The 17,622-nt window shown below is 43.5% G+C and overlaps 1 protein-coding gene across 2 annotated transcripts in view; it reads left to right on the top strand.

The window, feature by feature from the left end:
• slc1a2b (solute carrier family 1 member 2b) overlaps nt 1-17,382 on the top strand; it is a 52,865-nt gene extending 35,483 nt beyond the window's left edge. The window contains exons 9-11 of one of the 2 annotated variants that reach the window (XM_079858989.1): nt 1,279-1,413; nt 3,080-3,268; nt 13,674-17,382. In XM_079858989.1, the coding sequence (XP_079715115.1) occupies nt 1,279-1,413; nt 3,080-3,268; nt 13,674-13,677 (328 nt within the window). In that variant the 3' untranslated portion in view covers nt 13,678-17,382. Of the gene's footprint in view, nt 1-1,278; nt 1,414-3,079; nt 3,315-13,673 lie in introns of both variants that reach the window. The other variant, XM_079858988.1, reaches the window with a different exon arrangement.
• The last annotated feature ends 240 nt before the right edge of the window (nt 17,383-17,622 follow it).

Genomic DNA, 17,622 nt, shown 5'->3' with positions numbered 1-17,622 from the left:
GGAGTAAATCCGATGCAGTTGGTGTACTTGCCTTCATTTAGGTGACACTCACATGACCCAACATTGTGCGATTGGCACCTTGTCTAAGGGCAAAGTACAATGTCAAGTGACTGTAGGGGAAGAATGACTTGAAGATGAAGGCGGATGGGGACAGTTTACTGGAGGTGATCAGGATGGAGGTGTAGCAGTCACTTTGATCATCATCTTCGTCCCCTTCTTCCCTTAGGAATTTTGCTATGTGTTCCACCTGTCATTTGTCATACTGTTTAAGTTAGCTGTGAAGCTGGGCCATGTCGGCAGCCTCATCTTTCTCCTTGTCAGATATAGACTTGAAGAGTTTCCTCAGTGAGCCCATACTCAAAAAGTCTGTGGAGCTTGAAGTCTGTGGTGTCTGTGGCTGAATGCTCACCCTGTCTGGACGCAGGCTCTGCTTGACTAGTTCTAGTGCCGAAGCTGCTGCTCCTTTCTGCTCCCCTGACTCTCTTCTGATAATGTGTGAGGAAAGGGCAGGCTATAGTCAGGGATGTACTCCTCCAGATGCTTGGCATGCAACACTGCATTGAGAGTCTATCAAAAGTCTTAATATGAGGGAGAGCAGTGGATTTATCTTCTGATGACAATAGTTGATCTGCCCCATGAGAATCTAGGCTTATTCTACAAACTAGAATGGTGGTCGGCTGAGAAGAGCATCTATCATTTAATTGTTGTGATTCTATATGGACTAGTCATTCCTAGGGATTCCCCTAAACATGGGCTACTGCTGTAGTGTCTTGTTCTCTTATTAATGGAACCGGGGTAATATCCATGACCCGGAAGTTTTATTTTAAACTGTACTAGTTTCGATGTTGAAAGTGACATAATGACCTATGCTATTTATCATTAATATATAAGAAAAGTAAATCTAAGTAATCCATTTCCATAATGACAAAATATATATTACATTTAAATAATGCATAATACAGTTTCTTTGCCTATTTTAGCTTCATTTTCTTTTGACTTTTGTCAAAAAGTTGATGTACCACATATTTTATTCTACAAAGAAAAGGCTCCTATACTACATATTGGAGAAATGTGCACTGGAGAAATGTCTGGCTGCTTGCCCAGCCTCAATAGCCTGTTGAGCTAAATTCAGAACACCTTTGTCTAGTGGCCCGTATATTTTGTACATAGCCAGTCATGTCTTTTGCCGTTTTTCACTTGCTCTGGACAAGAATTTCTACTAAATGCTTTGTATGTAAATATGAATGAAACATCAGTGCTTGCATTCCCATAATTTAGTCTTACAGCAACACTTGCCAGTGTTGGAGCGGCGAGTATCCCCAGTGCTGGACTGGTCACCATGTTACTTATCCTGACAGCCGTCGGCCTTCCTACTCAAGACATCAGTCTGCTGGTGGCTGTTGACTGGCTTCTGTGAGTATTCCTAATCTAGGTTTATTTTATCCTGATTAGGACTTTTTAATGTTAACTGAAGGCATTTCCTGAAGTTGTCAGTAGCCACGTTTCCATTATCCTTCAAATTGAAAATTGAAATTGAAACTGCCCAATGGAAACACATCAATTTAGCAAAAACTCCCATATATCACAAAAAAGTTTGTATGCTTGCATGAGGTAGTTTTTCAGGCAATTTGAAAAAGGAATATTTTGCACAACTGCAATGGAAACAGTTTTTGTGCATTTACAGGTCACCTGATGACGCAGTATGTTTGGAAAGAAGATGAGAGTTCTTTATTAAACTCATAAAAGACAAAAGAATTATGGGAATACTGGATTCTAAACCACAAATAAATGCCACAATCAAGACCTTGAAGCAGATTTGAGGAAGAAACACACATAAACACCTCATGCGTGGCCCAAGAATAAGGGGCTTTCTTTGCCATTAATGATTGGATAACACGCCTACATTTCATTTGATTTGATTAAAGGGGTCATGAACTGAGGAATCAAAATTTCTTTGAGGTTTTGACATATACAGTAAGAGGTCATCATATTATAAGAATATCCTGAAAGCTTCATTCCAAAATCAGCTTTTATTGTTACCAGGCCCAGCGAACGACTCGTCCTGGAATGTGCCTCTTTATGATGTAATAAGGTAGCGAAAGCTTAGGCCCCGCCCACTGGCGTTAGCGCGATGAGGAAGAGAGTAGAGCACAGGGTCACTCACTGGACTAAAAATAGCATTACCTTCAGGAGGATCCTAATGCTAGGAATTTATTTTTATTTATTTTTAACAATGGGAATGAGTAAACATTATTTATTCATATTCTGTACATTTCACTGGATTCTATGGTAAATCAGTCCGCAAATTTGGCGCAGGCTTTTACGATATGGACTCGACAGTATTGCCACAACATGTAAGTAATTGTAATGTTGTGGCAAATTGTAAGTAATGATTCATGTAGCTACAGTCAGATGTTCTTTGTCCTGTCAGTAAATCAAATTGGTGACTAAACGGTCTAGCCTACTTCACATTGTTTCTCTTAGTAGGGTGTAAATAATCTGTTAAATTATACATAGAAAATGATCAAAGAACGCTCCGTTTACAATAGCTGTAGCTGTCAATCAAACAGCGCGTGTTTATCAGTGACTGAGTTCTGGACTCGCACCAACACCCCCATAATAATCAACAAATCTCTTATTTACATTGTGTCATTGTTAGGTATGATGAAAGCATTCGTTAGTGTGCAGAAATCGAGTTGCAATGACAAGATCGCTGCATACAATTTTTTCGGTGAAAATCATATTAACATTATAAGTGCACCCCAGGAAACATTAATAATGGCTAGTGCAGTGGTTGGGATACATGCAAACCTACTGACATCCGTTCCCATGATTTTTGGAATGATTTATCGCGATAGGAAAAAATTACATTTCATTTGCATAACATCGGATAATGGAAATGCAGTCATTTCACAATAGTTTTTTTATCGACATTTAGAAAATATTGCAAAAGTTTTGCGCAAATCTGTAATGGAAACACGGCTAGTGTCATTTTTAAGCTTGTTCTACTCTTGTTAATGAAATTCTATGTGATTGCTGAGCGGAGCTTTTCGTCTGGTGTTTTCTTTATTTTCCTCAGGGATCGTTTCCGTACCTCAGTTAATGTGGTTGGAGACTCATATGGTGCTGGCATCGTCTACCACTTGTCCAAGGCAGAGCTGGACGCTCTGGACGCCCAACATGGGAAGACTGATGACATAGAGTTGATGACCAAGACCCCATCCTACTATGATGACCTCAAAAACCATCATGAAAACAACTCCAACCAGTGCGTCTATGCTGCTCAAAATTCAGTCTTATTAGATGATTGCAAGGTACAAGTCACGCTTATGGACGTAGAGACATCTATTTAACACATGCCTGCATGCTCTGCACATCTCTTTACTGATATCTTTTGCATGTTAGCATATATGTATATCCATAAACATATATGTGTGTCTGTGCATATATGGTATGTATAGTATAATTGTGTTTGTGCTAATATTTATTTGCTTCTTTTCTTGGAGCATATTTTCTGCATTTTACAACATAGTATTCTTTGTTAGAATCTATATTAAAAAAAAATTAAATCATTATTTTTTACCATAACTCAAAACGTCTCAGGTTACGACTGTAACCATAGTTCCCTGAGAAAGGGAACGAGACGATGCGTCGATAACGCTTTGGGAACGCCCCCGGCGTGAATGCGTCTGAAGCATCTATGTCAACTAGTCCAATGGAATGAATGAAATGCGCGTCACGGGCGGGTGACGTCATGACCAGGAAGCTATAAAAGCGCATCCGGTGAAACCGGCTTTAGCTTCGAAATTTGCTGAAGCAAGTCGATTACAGGAATGCAGGAAGTATGGCAGGGCGACGCATCGTCTCGTTCCCTTTCTCAGGGAACTATGGTTACAGTCGTAACCTGAGACGTTCCCTTTCGAGGGAACTCGCGATGCGTCGATAACGCTTTGGGAACGAGAATACCCAAGCCGCCAGAATTCCAAATGCCTGCGTGTAAGCCTGTTGTCAAAAAAAAACCACACTAAGCACTGAGCACCTGAGACCCTGGGGCAGCATCCAGGTCCAGGCTATAGAATCTGACAAATGTGAGCGGAGAAGACCAACCCGCCGCATCACAAACGTCTTGGAGGGACACTCCAGATATTAAGGCTTTAGAGGCCGCCATACTTCTAGTGGAATGAGCTCTGACCGCCAAAGGACAGGGCTGGCCAGAGGACTCATAGGTAAGAGAAATAGCCTCGACTATCCACTTACTAACTGTCTGCTTAGAAGCCGGACAACCTCTCTTGGATGATCCAAAACAGACAAACAATTGATCGGACTTCCTCCATGGAGAAGACCGATGAACATAAGTATCCAATGCTCGCACTGGACACAACAAGTTCAGCTTTTCCTGGCCCGGAGAAGTAAAAGGTGGAGGACAGAAAGCCTGAAGCACAATAGGCCTCGGAATAATGGTTGGCACCTTAGGGACATAACCCTGTTTAGGATACAAGAATGCCTTGACCATTCCCGGTGCGAATTCAAGGCAGGTGGGAGAAACCGAAAGGGCCTGAAGATCTCCGACTCTCTTGAGGGACGAAATGGCTAGAAGAAAAATAGTCTTGAAAGTCAGAAATTTCTCTGAGACCGACTCTAAGGGCTCAAACGGAGCCCCAGATAGGCCCTCCAGTACCAACGCCAAGTCCCAAGCCGGCATCCTAGTGCGTGTTACAGGCCTTAGCCTCAGGGTGCCACGAAGGAAACGAGTAATCAGGGGGTCTCGACCCAACGATACACCACCCACCGGGACGTGGAAGGCCGCAATGGCTGCCACGTATACTTTTAAGGTGGATGGACATAAACCTGACGCAAAGCGATCCTGCAGAAACTCCAGTACTGTGTTTACTGAACAGTTAACCGGGTCCCACTGACGCTGGTGACACCAAGTAGTGAAGACTCTCCATTTCAAAGAGTACAATTTCCTCGTAGCGGGAGCTCTGGAGCTTAGAATGGTCTCAACAACCTCGGTTGAAAGACCACTCTCTATGAGTTGGGCCCCCTCAGAGGCCAAACCCAAAGTTTCCAAATCTCTGGTCGGGGGTGGAATATTGTGCCCCCGGCCTGAGACAGAAGGTCTCTCCTGATCGGTAACTCCAAGGGAGGACCGTCTAGTAGATGAATCAGGTCCGCAAACCAGATTCGACTTGGCCAACGTGGTGCTACTAGCAATAGGCTTATTCCGTGCTGACGAACTCTCTCCAGAACTCCTGGGAGCAGAGCAACAGGGGGAAAGGCGTACAGACGTAGCCTCGGCCACGTCTGCACCATAGCATCCAGCCCCAGGGGGGCTGGGTGGGTAAGGGAGAACCAGAGTGGACAGTGCGTCGTATGCTGAGACGCGAACAGATCCACTTCGGCCTTGCCGTAAAACTCCCAAATCTTCTCCACCACCTCGGGGTGAAGTCTCCAGTCCCCTGGCCTCAGCTCCTGCCTCGACAGGACGTCTGCTCCGATATTCTGGCCCCCTGGAATATACACTGCCCTCAGAGAGAGTATCTTCCCCAGGGACCATAGGAGGATCTGGTGTGCCAACTTGCATAGTGGACGCGACCGCAGACCCCCCTGACGATTTATATAAGAGACCACCGATGTGTTGTCTGTCCGGACAAGCACATGGTGATCCCTCAGGTCTGGGAGAAAATGTCTCAACGCGTTGAAAACAGCCAACATCTCCAGGCAATTTATGTGCCAAGAGAGATGATGACTCCTCCACAGACCCTGAGCTGAGCGGCCTTCCATTACCGCTCCCCAGCCGGTGAGGGAAGCATCTGTCGAGATAGCAACTCGATGGCAAAGAGCTCCCAACACCGGACCCTGGGACAGGAACCAAAGTTTCTTCCATATAACCAAAGCGCGGAGACACCGCCGCGTGACCTTGATCATACGAAGCGGGTTTCCCCTCGGGGAAAACCCTCTGGTCCTGAGCCACCACTGCAAAGGTCTCATGTACAGCAGGCCAAAAGGTATCACGTTGGACGCCGCTGCCATGAGCCCTAACAGTCTCTCGAACTGCTTCACAGTGCGTGACTGACCTAGCTTTAGCTCTTTTATGGCTGTTAGGATAGCAGCTACACGAACGGGCGATAGATTGGCTCGCATCGTGACTGAATCCCATACCACACCCAGAAAAGTGGTCCTCTGTAATGGAGATAGCACACTCTTCTTGGCGTTGAGCCTCAACCCCAATTTCCGCATATGTGCGAGGACGACATCTCGATGCCGAACCGCTAACTGTTCTGATTCCGCTAGAACCAGCCAGTCGTCTATGTAATTCAGAATACGTATGCCCTGCAGCCTGAGCGGGGCCAGAGCTGCATCTACGCACTTCGTGAATGTGCGGGGTGATAAAGCTAGACCGAATGGAAGAACCCGATACTGGTATTCTTTGCCCCCGAAAGAAAACCTCAGGAACTTCCTGTGCTGAGGGAGGATGGAGACATGGAAGTAAGCGTCTTTCATATCTATTGTGACAAACCAGTCCTCGGATCTGATTTGAGTCACGATCTGTTTGAGTGTCAGCATCTTGAACTTGAGTTTTTGAACTGTACGATTCAACAGACGAAGATCTAAAATGGGACGCAACCCCCCATCCTTTTTTGGAACGATGAAATAGCGGCTGTAAAAACCCGATTCTCTGTCGGGTGAAAACACCTGCTCTATAGCTTCTTTCGCCAGAAGAGCTTTCACCTCCTGTTCCATCACCAGAGCCTGCTCGGGGTGTACCAGCGTGGGCACCACCCCGTTGTAGCGAGGAGGACGCAAACCGAACTGGATTCTGTATCCTTTCTCTACTATATGCAGGACCCATTGAGAAATATTTGGCAGATTCTTCCACTCTGTCAGAAAATCTACTAAGGGAACCAGCCTCTCGAGGCTGGCCTCTGGTGTAATTGAGACACTCGGCCCGGGGGCCCGAAACATATCGGCAGGAACCACCCGAACTGAATGTTTTTGAACCCCCCTCAGAAGGTTCATATCTGACGCAATGTCGAGTTGACATTGCACCAGACGATCGCTGGGAACCACTGCGCCCCGAGACCAAGGGTGCGGGGTTGGCAGAATGGCTCCCTGAGGACACCGAGGTGGAGCGGACACCGTATGCTGAGGTGTGATCCGCTCCACCCCGGGTGGGGCTGCCCTCATGGGTCTGACTCCATAGGAGTCAGGACCTTTTCTTTTGAGCCGAAGCCTTCTTAGCCTGAAGGACGGTCCTCAGATCCGGCTTCTGCTTTGAAGGCTTCGGCTGAGAGTGCTGCGTCTGTTTCCAGTGTTTTTGTGGCGGAGCACGAGACGCAACACTCTCTTTCTGTTGTGCTCTGTATGAGGAGCTTGACGGCTGGGACTGCTCACGCCCAGCAGCCCCAGGGGGTTGGACACGGCGAGGGAGACATTTTTTAAATGCCTCTGACTGTTTCTTAGCCTCCTGGAATCTTTCCACAACCGAATTAACAGCCTCACCAAAGAGACCAGAGGGATCAATAGGTGCATCTAACAGAAAAGCACGATCTTTTTCTTTTATTTCTGCCAGATTTAACCAAAGATGCCTCTCAGTGGCTACAAGGGCTGCCATAGACCGCCCAATTGCTCTGGCGGTCTCCTTAGTAGCCCTGAGAGACAAATCAGTGGCCCGACGAAGTTCTCGAACCTCATCGGGCCCCACCCCCTCGTTTCTGTCCAAATCCCCCAGCAGATCAGCCTGATAAGCCTGGAGCACTGCCATAGTGTGTAGACATGCTCCAGCCTGACCTGCTGCCGTATATGCTTTGCCCACGAGAGATGATGTAGTTTTCAGAGGCTTTGTGGGCAAAGCTGAGGCCTTCAGGGACGATGCTGAACCAGGCGACAGATAGCTCGCGAGCGTCTGTTCAGCCTGTGGCATCGACCCATAACCATATTCTCTCAGCCCCCTAATATCTGAATAAACGTGAACATGGGGACTATAGAGACGAGAGGAATATGGTTTATTCCAAGATCTGGACAGCTCACTGTGCAGATCTGGAAAAAATGGAAGGCCTCGTGGTGGAAGTGATTTAATAGATGGAAGGAAACGCTCATCTAGTTTGCTTTTAGGACGAGCGTCCCTTTTCTCGGCTGGCCATTCAATATTCAACTTTTCAACAGCACGAGTAATCACATCCACCAACTCCTCATACGCTGGAGAAGAGGACTGTGAATCCTCTTCCCTTATTGTGCTTTTACTTTTTTCACTGTCAATGCTCAGCACATCCAACTCCTCAGAGCTGGAGCACTGAAGCATTGGGCTCTCTTCCCGGGCGGAAGAAGCCGCAGCGCGGGCTTCCGCGCTGGATCCCCCAGGACAGGAAGGAGATAAGGTCCTCGGACCCGTCTCCAACCCTTCTGAGAGATCCTTTTGCGATCCCCAGGAATGCATTCTCCGCGCTGCCTCGGCAGACGCGGGTCCCGCACCCTGAGGATCGCGAGGCCGACCACTTTCCTCAAAAAGTGACAGCCGGGAGCGGAGCGTGCGGAGAGGAAGCCGCTCGCAATGCTGGCAGTCAGCCCCCTCGAAGGCTGACACCGCATGCTCCACTCCCAAACAAATGACACAAAGCTCGTGTGTATCCCCACCCGTTAAATAACGCGGGCAAGGAGGAACACAGAGCTTGAACATTTGCTTTTCCATTTCAATAGACAGACAACAGTAAATAAGACAGACAGAGTTACACAGATCGCTTGCTTAGGCAACAGAAGCTAAAGCCGGTTTCACCGGATGCGCTTTTATAGCTTCCTGGTCATGACGTCACCCGCCCGTGACGCGCATTTCATTCATTCCATTGGACTAGTTGACATAGATGCTTCAGACGCATTCACGCCGGGGGCGTTCCTTCCCTCGAAAGGGAATTCTTTTTTTTTTTACCTTACATCAAAAAGAGTTATATCATGACAATTACAGTAATAGCACATAAATCTTTGCCATCTTGAAGTGATACTTCAGATAGATATGCCATACTTCAATGAATTGTAAATATTTCAAAGTTATCTTTAAAAGTTTTTTCAGTTGAGATACATGTGTATAATAATAAACTACAAACTAAAATAATCTTTTCCACCAGCAGGCTGAGAATGGTGATGAATGAATCCAGACACATTTCCAATTGAGCATGGTACGATTACAAACTGTTAGCAAACCACGCTGTCTTACACCTGTAGTGACGCGTTAATGGGTTTCTAGTATAGTACAGTATTATTCTACAAGCCTTTTTCATGAGCTAGCTAGCTCATTAAAACTCTCATATATCAATAAATTACTCATATAATATTGTCAACAATTGTCCCTAGTAGCTAATCTAGGAACCTTTCCCTTTCTACATGATGTGAGCATCCTATATAGCACACACGCTCCAGTGTTTACATACAGTATCATGCCAGCACCAATTCTTTTGTGACCGAGGTTACAAACATCATAATCCTTAAAAGAAACCATAACCATGGCAACTGGCCCAGATCAGCATGAAACGGCATGGTTTGGCAACAAGAACCCTTCGGCCTGATGGTGGAAAAAAGGCTTTATTCAGCGCTGATGAATGCTCTATTGAGTGATTCACTTTAAATGATTATTCAGTTAACTCTGTAATTTAAATAAAAGTCCCTGATGATCAAGTTTGAGAACATCAGCAATGAACCATTGCCTGAGACTAACCAAACGTTTAGGGGAATTAAGAATGAAAGGGTAGAACCATCCTCCTGAGTAGACACATCTTCGTTTTCTAGTTTTGATTATGCTCCTTTCACGGCATGTCGTTATTACCTTAATCACGAGATGACAACCTGTGACGTTCTCCCCTGAGCTACGTTTCCATGGAAACACTAACAATGCCAAATTGAATCTGCAGTGGTCATGTGGTACACGTCAGAGCTCTTAGAAAAGTTGTAGAGTTCTAAAGTTCTAATTACGAGTTCTACGTGGATGTGAGTGCTTATTACAAGTCAGAAACCCGTAATTACGGCAATTCCGACATGGCGTGAACATTATTAAACTTTATTTTATGTTACAGAGATTTAAACACATTTGGTTCATGGATTCTGTTATTAACTGTTGTCTAATTGACAGAAAATCTGCTCCTTTTATTCTGCTGTCTGCTGTGCTTTCATGCTCTGGATACAAATCTATACAATAACAAAAACTAACCCAGTTTATTGAAAAATGCAATCCATTGTAGAAGCCTTGCAAAATAACCACTCATAAATGCATGTATGAATGTTGTACCTTGTTTGTTTGTTTGTTTGTTAATTTATTTATGAATTTTAATGAAAGACTGTGTTTTGTTGAATATTCTAGAATAGTCTGTGCATTTGTAATTGAATATTCTCACACAGGTAAAGCAGTCAAATGGTTTAAGTGTCAGTTTGTATTGTTAAATGCGGAGACTTTCATCTTGGAGCACAGAATTCTGAATGACTTAAACATTGGATTTATATTTCCTGAGTGAAACTGAGAAGTTATATCTAAAATGAGGCAAAAAGAAGAAGGAATGGAGCACAGAGAGGAGACTAAGAATGATAACCATAATGATAACTTTGACTATAAAGTTGCATCATGCGTCATGGAGTTGATGCTATGGGAACGCTTCTGCTTGAGCCAGTGCCTGAAGCATGTGTCTAAACACGGCAATCTGATCGGCTGAACATATGAACGTCATGACGTAGCGTAGTGCATCACCAAGTCCATAAATAGACACTAGAAACGTGTGCCGACGGCTTCTTTGTCTTCAGAAGCCTCGTGTTTGATGAAATATTTGATTGTGTGTTTGGAAAATCTTTAGACCAGGAGTCAAGTCAAATGTCAAGTCTAAAGTATAGAAAGTGTGTGATGCCGTGTCCCCTCATTTTACAGCTTACGACTCACATGATATGTGTTGTTTGTATACACGTGAGGTTACGGTTCAATATCCGAGCCTGTCTGGCTCTCTTCTCGAGAGTCACACATCTTCACCCTGTGGTTCGGGACCCATGTGTGCAGAGGTGGCGCAGCGGCTTTGATCATGGGATCGCAGTTTGAGTTGGTTAAGTGGAGCATGAGATGGGTTATATATATATATATATATATATATATATATATATTGCAGTGATTTCTCTGGTGACTGAGAAGTCCCTGAGAGCATCCCCTCCTGGGGGTAATCTGTGCACACCATGACATTGTGTGTCCGATTTCCTTCGGGGCTCTCAGGGGGCGTCTCCACTTATCCCGCCACTTCTGGTGATTCGGGAAGTGGAGGTGTCCGGCGGGCCATCTTCGCTCACAAGCGAATCCTCTCTTCAGTTAGTATGTACTCATACTAGGTGGTGTTGTCTTGTACCGTGCCCTGGAGTGATTGTCCCCACTCCCCCGCTAGCCTGCACTCACATTGCACTTAACTTTCCGGGCCGGAGCATGCTTACATCATTTACAATGAAACTTTTTGTTTTGAAGAAAACAGGAAGAAAAGCACTTTTGCTAATAGACTGCCTAATAGATTTATAATTTATGCAGCGCAGCGATTTTCACTTGATTGTATTGCACGAGTGCAATTATCAGACGATTGTTATGGAGGCAGCTGACATTGATGGAGGAATTTGCAGCTTTACTTGCAAACTACAATTCCTGGTCGTCAATAAGGTGAGAACCAGACCCGTTATAAACCTAAATATAATTGATTTAATTAAGTTAATTGAAAAGTCTACTGTCAAAGTAGTAATAGAAGATGTTTGCTGTAATAATGATGACAGTAGCGCACAGCTGTTCCGTGCTCCAGCACTTCACACTACATGCGTACCAGGGCACGAAACAGAGCGATCACACTCGTCAAACGAACCAGACTTTGGGGGTCAAACGTGCTCGGGCACAAGTGTGAGTACACCCTTAGTTCAGGTGGTCCCTGCCAGTTCATTGCTTCAGGGACCGAAACAGACTGTTACTATCACTGGCAGCCCTCTGCAAGTCATAAGGGTTACGCGCAGATGCTTCATTGCATTTCTCTGTGGAAGACCCTGGAGTTTCTCGTGGGCCTTTTTGCTATCGCAAGACTCTCACAACAGATGGCTCTTTCACAGGCTGGGGTGCGGTCTTGGATGGCTGCCCGGTTTACGGTCTCTGGGTAGGCCCCCATCTCATATGGCATATAATCACCTGGAGATGAAGGCTGTATTTCTAGCATGGAAATACTTCTACATCTGAGGAGCTAACATGTGTCGGTCTGGACAGATAACACACTTGTAGTCTCCTTTATGTTCATATATAGTGGTTTGCACTCTCAAGTTCAGGGGACCATATTTCATCCTCGGCCTGAGATCTGGAAGCTTTGGGTCTGGTACCAGCTCATAGATGTTGATGTTTCGGCTGAGGTCACTGAGACAATCCTCAATCCTAGCACTGATCCTAAGAAGCCTTAACAGAAGCCCAATTTGAGTCCTTGGAGTCATTCTCAAAAGTGGTTCTGTTATTAACATTAACATCACTCAAGGGAGTAGGAGACCTCCAGGCTCTTTCAGTAGCCTTCTCCTGTTTAGACTTTGCACAAGGTGATGTCAGAGTTATTTTGCATCACAGACTGGACTACATTTCAAAAGTACCTTCTGCGGCTCCTCAGTCTTTCATCAGGAAAAGACTTTCATCAGGTTCTACAGTTTGGATATGGATTCAACCCCAGGATCCCCAGTCCTTCAGGGTTGACCCAAGTCCAGTCTATGCCTATAAACAGCCTTGTGGGCAGGCTCTTTTTCTTTAGGCATGGCGACATTGGAATGGAAGTTCCCAAAGCGTCAATGGCATGACATAGCGTCGAGTTCCACTCGAATGGTAACATCTCAGGTTACTAATGTAACCCGGTTCCCTGAGAGGTAATCTAGAATCTGCGCTATGTTGCCACACCACGGTCATGCCTGTGTGTCTTCAGACAAATTAAATCTGTCAACGTGCATTTCTGGCGTCTATTTATGGATTTGGTGACTCGCTACGTTACATCACGACGTCCAAACATTCAGCCAATCATATTGGCATGTTTAAGCACGTGCTTCAGACACAGTCTAATGCAAAAGTGTTCCCCAAGCATCAACGCCTGGTTGTTATGCTGAAGACAGCTCAAAAGCAAACAACTCACGGTGTGCTTTAGTACTACTGAAAAACCTTTATCTCCATGCCAAAATCTCACTTGGTCAGACAGTGATTCGTCTTTTCTGAATCGTCAAAATATTGGTGTCCGGGACTTAAGTGTGCTATCAATGAATAGTGCTGATAAACGGCAGTTGAGATAGTATTCTCACTTAAAACGGAGTAGAAGCTTGGACCCAGAATTAGTATTATCTGAAGGTTGATGCATCACGCAACAGAAGCAGAGTCCACACCATAACAATAATGTAACGACACAGAGGAACAATGTTGTTACACTATTGGGTTAATTAATCAAACTGAATTATGAAAACAATGACAGCTAGTCAAAATCCATCCAACTTCAAGATTTGCAAAGGCTATATTAATCGAAAAGGAAAGAAAGGAAATCTTGTCGAAAACTTGTTTGAACAATTTTGCTAAAAGACCCAGAATTCTTTGCTCCAAAGCTTCAAAGAGAATTGACATTTATTGTTGAACATACACATGGATGTGCACTCAAATGTGTTGATAACTGTTTCAGGTAACCTTGGCAGCCACAAATGGCTCAACTGCGGAGTGCACGCTTGTTGAGGAAGAACCTCGGGAAAACAATTAATGCAAGCACACAGACCCCGGCACCCAAAATGAGAGAAAAACCAACCTATATTCATGCACATAGAACAAATGGGTTTTGTAGTTTATTCCTATGGTTTCTATTCTTTTCTAACATGTTTAACAATGCATATGTTCTCATGTAACACAAGAATGTGAGGCCAAAAGCTCACTCATGCAGCTGAGGCAGTTAGGGAAATTATTTGTGATGCTAATAAATATATACATAAACTTCCAAACCTATGAATTTTGAGGAAAAGGTGGTGGAAAAATTAGGGATTTTAGAGGGATAACAAAGATTCTTGCAGAGCCATCATCACCCACTGCTGTTTCTATGAGAGTATGACAGAAGCCTGCTTTTCTTGCACAACACTATAGCTCCTCCTTGTCCGAACAGATCTTAAACCACATCTCGAAAGGGTAATATGGTGTTGCTAGGATACAAAAGTAGGGACGGATTGGACAGCGCACAGATGGAACGTAAAGCACAAGCTGCGTTTATTTTGAGCCCCTCCTCCTCTGCATCGCTCACAGGGGAGGGATTTTTCTCTGTTCTGTCAAGGAAACGGATGAGAGGGTGTTGCTCGTATGTATGTTGGTGAGTCTGTGGCACAATAGCACAAAAACCTTTCAGGCACATTGCCATTATATTTACCATTCAGGTCGTACGAGAGCCCTTTGCATCATGAAATACACTGAAATATGCAATACACGCCTTTTGTTTAGTTCATTTTAAAGCACAAACTGTCTATTTATGTTGTACAACCAAAACCAGGCCTGAACATGTGTCAGTCAGATGATGGCACCTGTGTGAAAACTCATCAATTCCAGAAGTGCATGGTTTAAAAGGACATGGCTATTTTTCTATGTGGTTCCTAAACCCGGTTTGGCATTATTAACAATTCTTTTTAGATTAATATGTCAAGCACAACCCATCTGAAATATCTACACGCCTTTGCCCAGATACTCTAAATATCCCATTTGTATTCTATATTTCGGCTGTTTTGAGTTGTAGAGATATACTCAGGCATATAAAACATAAATATAATCATTTTGTCCAGGAAAAAAATTGTCAGGGAAAAAAATAAACATTCCTAATGCAGACAGAGATGATTTGTATGAAGGCCCTGTTAGCATGCTGGAGAGAATTTTTTACCTGTTTTTATAATCCAAGTAGGTTTACACATTTTTAAATACCTAATGCCTTCGTCTTTCACTGCTGACGTTTCACTTTTTATTACAGTTATCTTTTTTTACGCCCCTTTTAAATGAGCTGAAGTTCTTACCTCAAAGAGACATTGCCAAGGCTATTGTAACTATTTTTAAGCAATTTTGTTTTTCAGCTTTGAAAAAACAAACAAAAAAAAACTACTGAGAAAACTACAAAAGCAAGTAGTATTACAACAGAAGGGTTTAATCGTGATAAAAATGAGGATTTTATAACTAAGCTGTTATAAACACTACCTCTGGATGTACCATCCTCTTTTCCATCTCTGACAGTGTCCTTCCCTCATTTTACAAATGACTGTTTCTAAGCCCCGCCATGCTGCACAACCCTGATAGGCCCACCTCCCCCCCACTTCCTGTCAGACTGACCAATCAGCAGAGCACGTCCACATACCTCACTACGCCAGTCAGAGATTCCTACAAAACAACATTTTCTTTCAAGTGAGTGATAAATCCAGACACACTTTCAGTCTTCCCTGTGTGTGATATTTATCAGATGATGCTAAAAAAAATATATATTTAATATGAGTCTTTTACAAAGCTAAACAGAGATATTGATAGAACTCTACCCCTAATATATTTCTAATTAGTTTAAGACATCTCACTAAGATGCTTTGCGAACTAAACAGCTCTTTGACGATCCAGTGTTATAACCTTTGCCAAGAGAATAAATGCCATATGAACACAAGTTCATTTGCCACATTATATAGTGTGTGGAATCATAATGTGAATTTTAAATGTTGTGAGTGTTGCCCATTAAAAGGCAGACATCTTGACACTTGAGATTGTTTGGTCATTGAGCGTTGAGCCACTGTTGTGTTTTATCTCACTGTTAGATGCATGGACATTTAGTGTTTTTGCACCAGTTTCTTAAAAAGCATGACTTGTAAAGTGCCTCCCTGCACTTTGTGTATATATTGAAGGCAGGGGCGTCGCTGGGACTGAGTACAGGGGGCCCTGGTCTATTGGGGGCCCTCAGCGTCCCCCCTCGAGGGGCCCTTATCTATTGGGGGCCCTCAGCGTCCCCCCTCGAGGGGCCCTGATCTATTGAGGGCCCTCAGCGTCCCCCCTCGAGGAGCCCTGATCTATTGGGGGCCCTCAGCGTTCCCCCTCGAGGAGCCCTGATCTATTGGGGGCCCTCAGCGTCCCCCCTCGAGGGGCCCTGATCTATTGGGGGCCCTGATCTATTGGGGGCCCTCAGCGTCCCCCCTCGAGGGGTCCTGATCTATTGGGGGCCCTCAGCGTCCCCCCTCGAGGGGCCCTGATCTATTGGGGGCCTTCAGTGTTCCCCTTCGAGGGGCCCCATGAATTCTACCATGGGGAAACTGAGAAACCCCAAACCTACTGAGGGATATTGATCCAATGAAACGTACTATACTGGGGGCCGAGAAAACCTAGCGACGCCACTGATTGTTGGTGACATTGGTATTTTATTTTTCAGTCATAGAAATATTGAGATAGTGTTTAATTGATGTGACAGTTTTAATTGAAGTGTTTTGTAATACTGTAGAAACATATACCCCCCTTTGTGCTGCATAAGATAAAATACTATAGTGAAATGTATAGAAACATAGGACATTGCTTGAGTTTAATTCAGACTAGCTCTCTCAGCGAATTCATATCTATTATTATATCTGATCTATGTTTGGAATGTTTTTTCCCTACTTAAATTTATGTGTCCCTGCATTTTCATGTAAGAGATTACATTTTAAATCTAACATCAGACTCAAAAAAAGGATATTTGTATATTATATATAGCATCTCAAAATATTCAAACTATATTTTTGAAGATGGTATACAATAATCATATTGTCTTTATGTGATAGTCTTATATATGATTCTGTTATATGTACATCAAAAATATGTAACATCTTAAAAAGACATGATAAGATATGCTGATATGATCGTAATGATATAAAGCACTCTGTATTAAGTCATCCACAGTATCTGTAAAACTTCATTTCTCAGTTTCATGCTGTCTCTTCTGTCTTGCACTTGACTTTCCAGTGTTTCTTTTCTGATATATTTTGTACACGCACACAGATACACAAAGAAATTTACTGGCACAATTTTCATTTGAAACATTATCTCTAGAATAACCCAGATTTATTATTCTTACTTAATTGAGTACACCTTAAACCATCATTAGTAGATGGTTTACCTTTCTTACATTGATCTTATATGTAAAACCCATCAGTTCTGCTCCACTTTTCTCTCATCCTTTTTGTGATGTGATTTGTTTTTGTTTTTTATGTAAAGGGAGGGGAAACTATAGTCAAAAAGGAAAGTGGTAAAATAAATGATTTCCTGTGTCATAGCTGTGAAATAAAATTGTGTTCATGCATATCAATATGTGTTGTACCATTGGTGTACATACAGTTATTATAACTAATAAATGTTGATTCATAACTAATCAAAGTTTTTTTATTGACTGACAGTTTTATGAATACAGACAGATAAGTCGAGGAGATAATTCAGCTGGGTTAAATGCCAGAATCAGAAAGAGCAATATTGTCAAGTATGTTTGCACACATAAGGAATTTGTTTTGGTAACAAAAGAAGCTTCCAGACAGCACATGGAGACAAAAACAGTACACAGATAGTAGAATAAAAAATAAAGATATGTGGATATGATACACACACATATGCAG

Source organism: Squalius cephalus, assembly GCF_949319135.1.
Source record: "Squalius cephalus genome assembly, chromosome: 23".
In the NCBI taxonomy this organism is placed as follows: Eukaryota; Metazoa; Chordata; class Actinopteri; order Cypriniformes; family Leuciscidae; genus Squalius; species Squalius cephalus.
The sequence above is the reverse complement of the archived record's forward strand: the minus strand, read 5'-3'. Positions and strand labels throughout refer to the sequence as shown.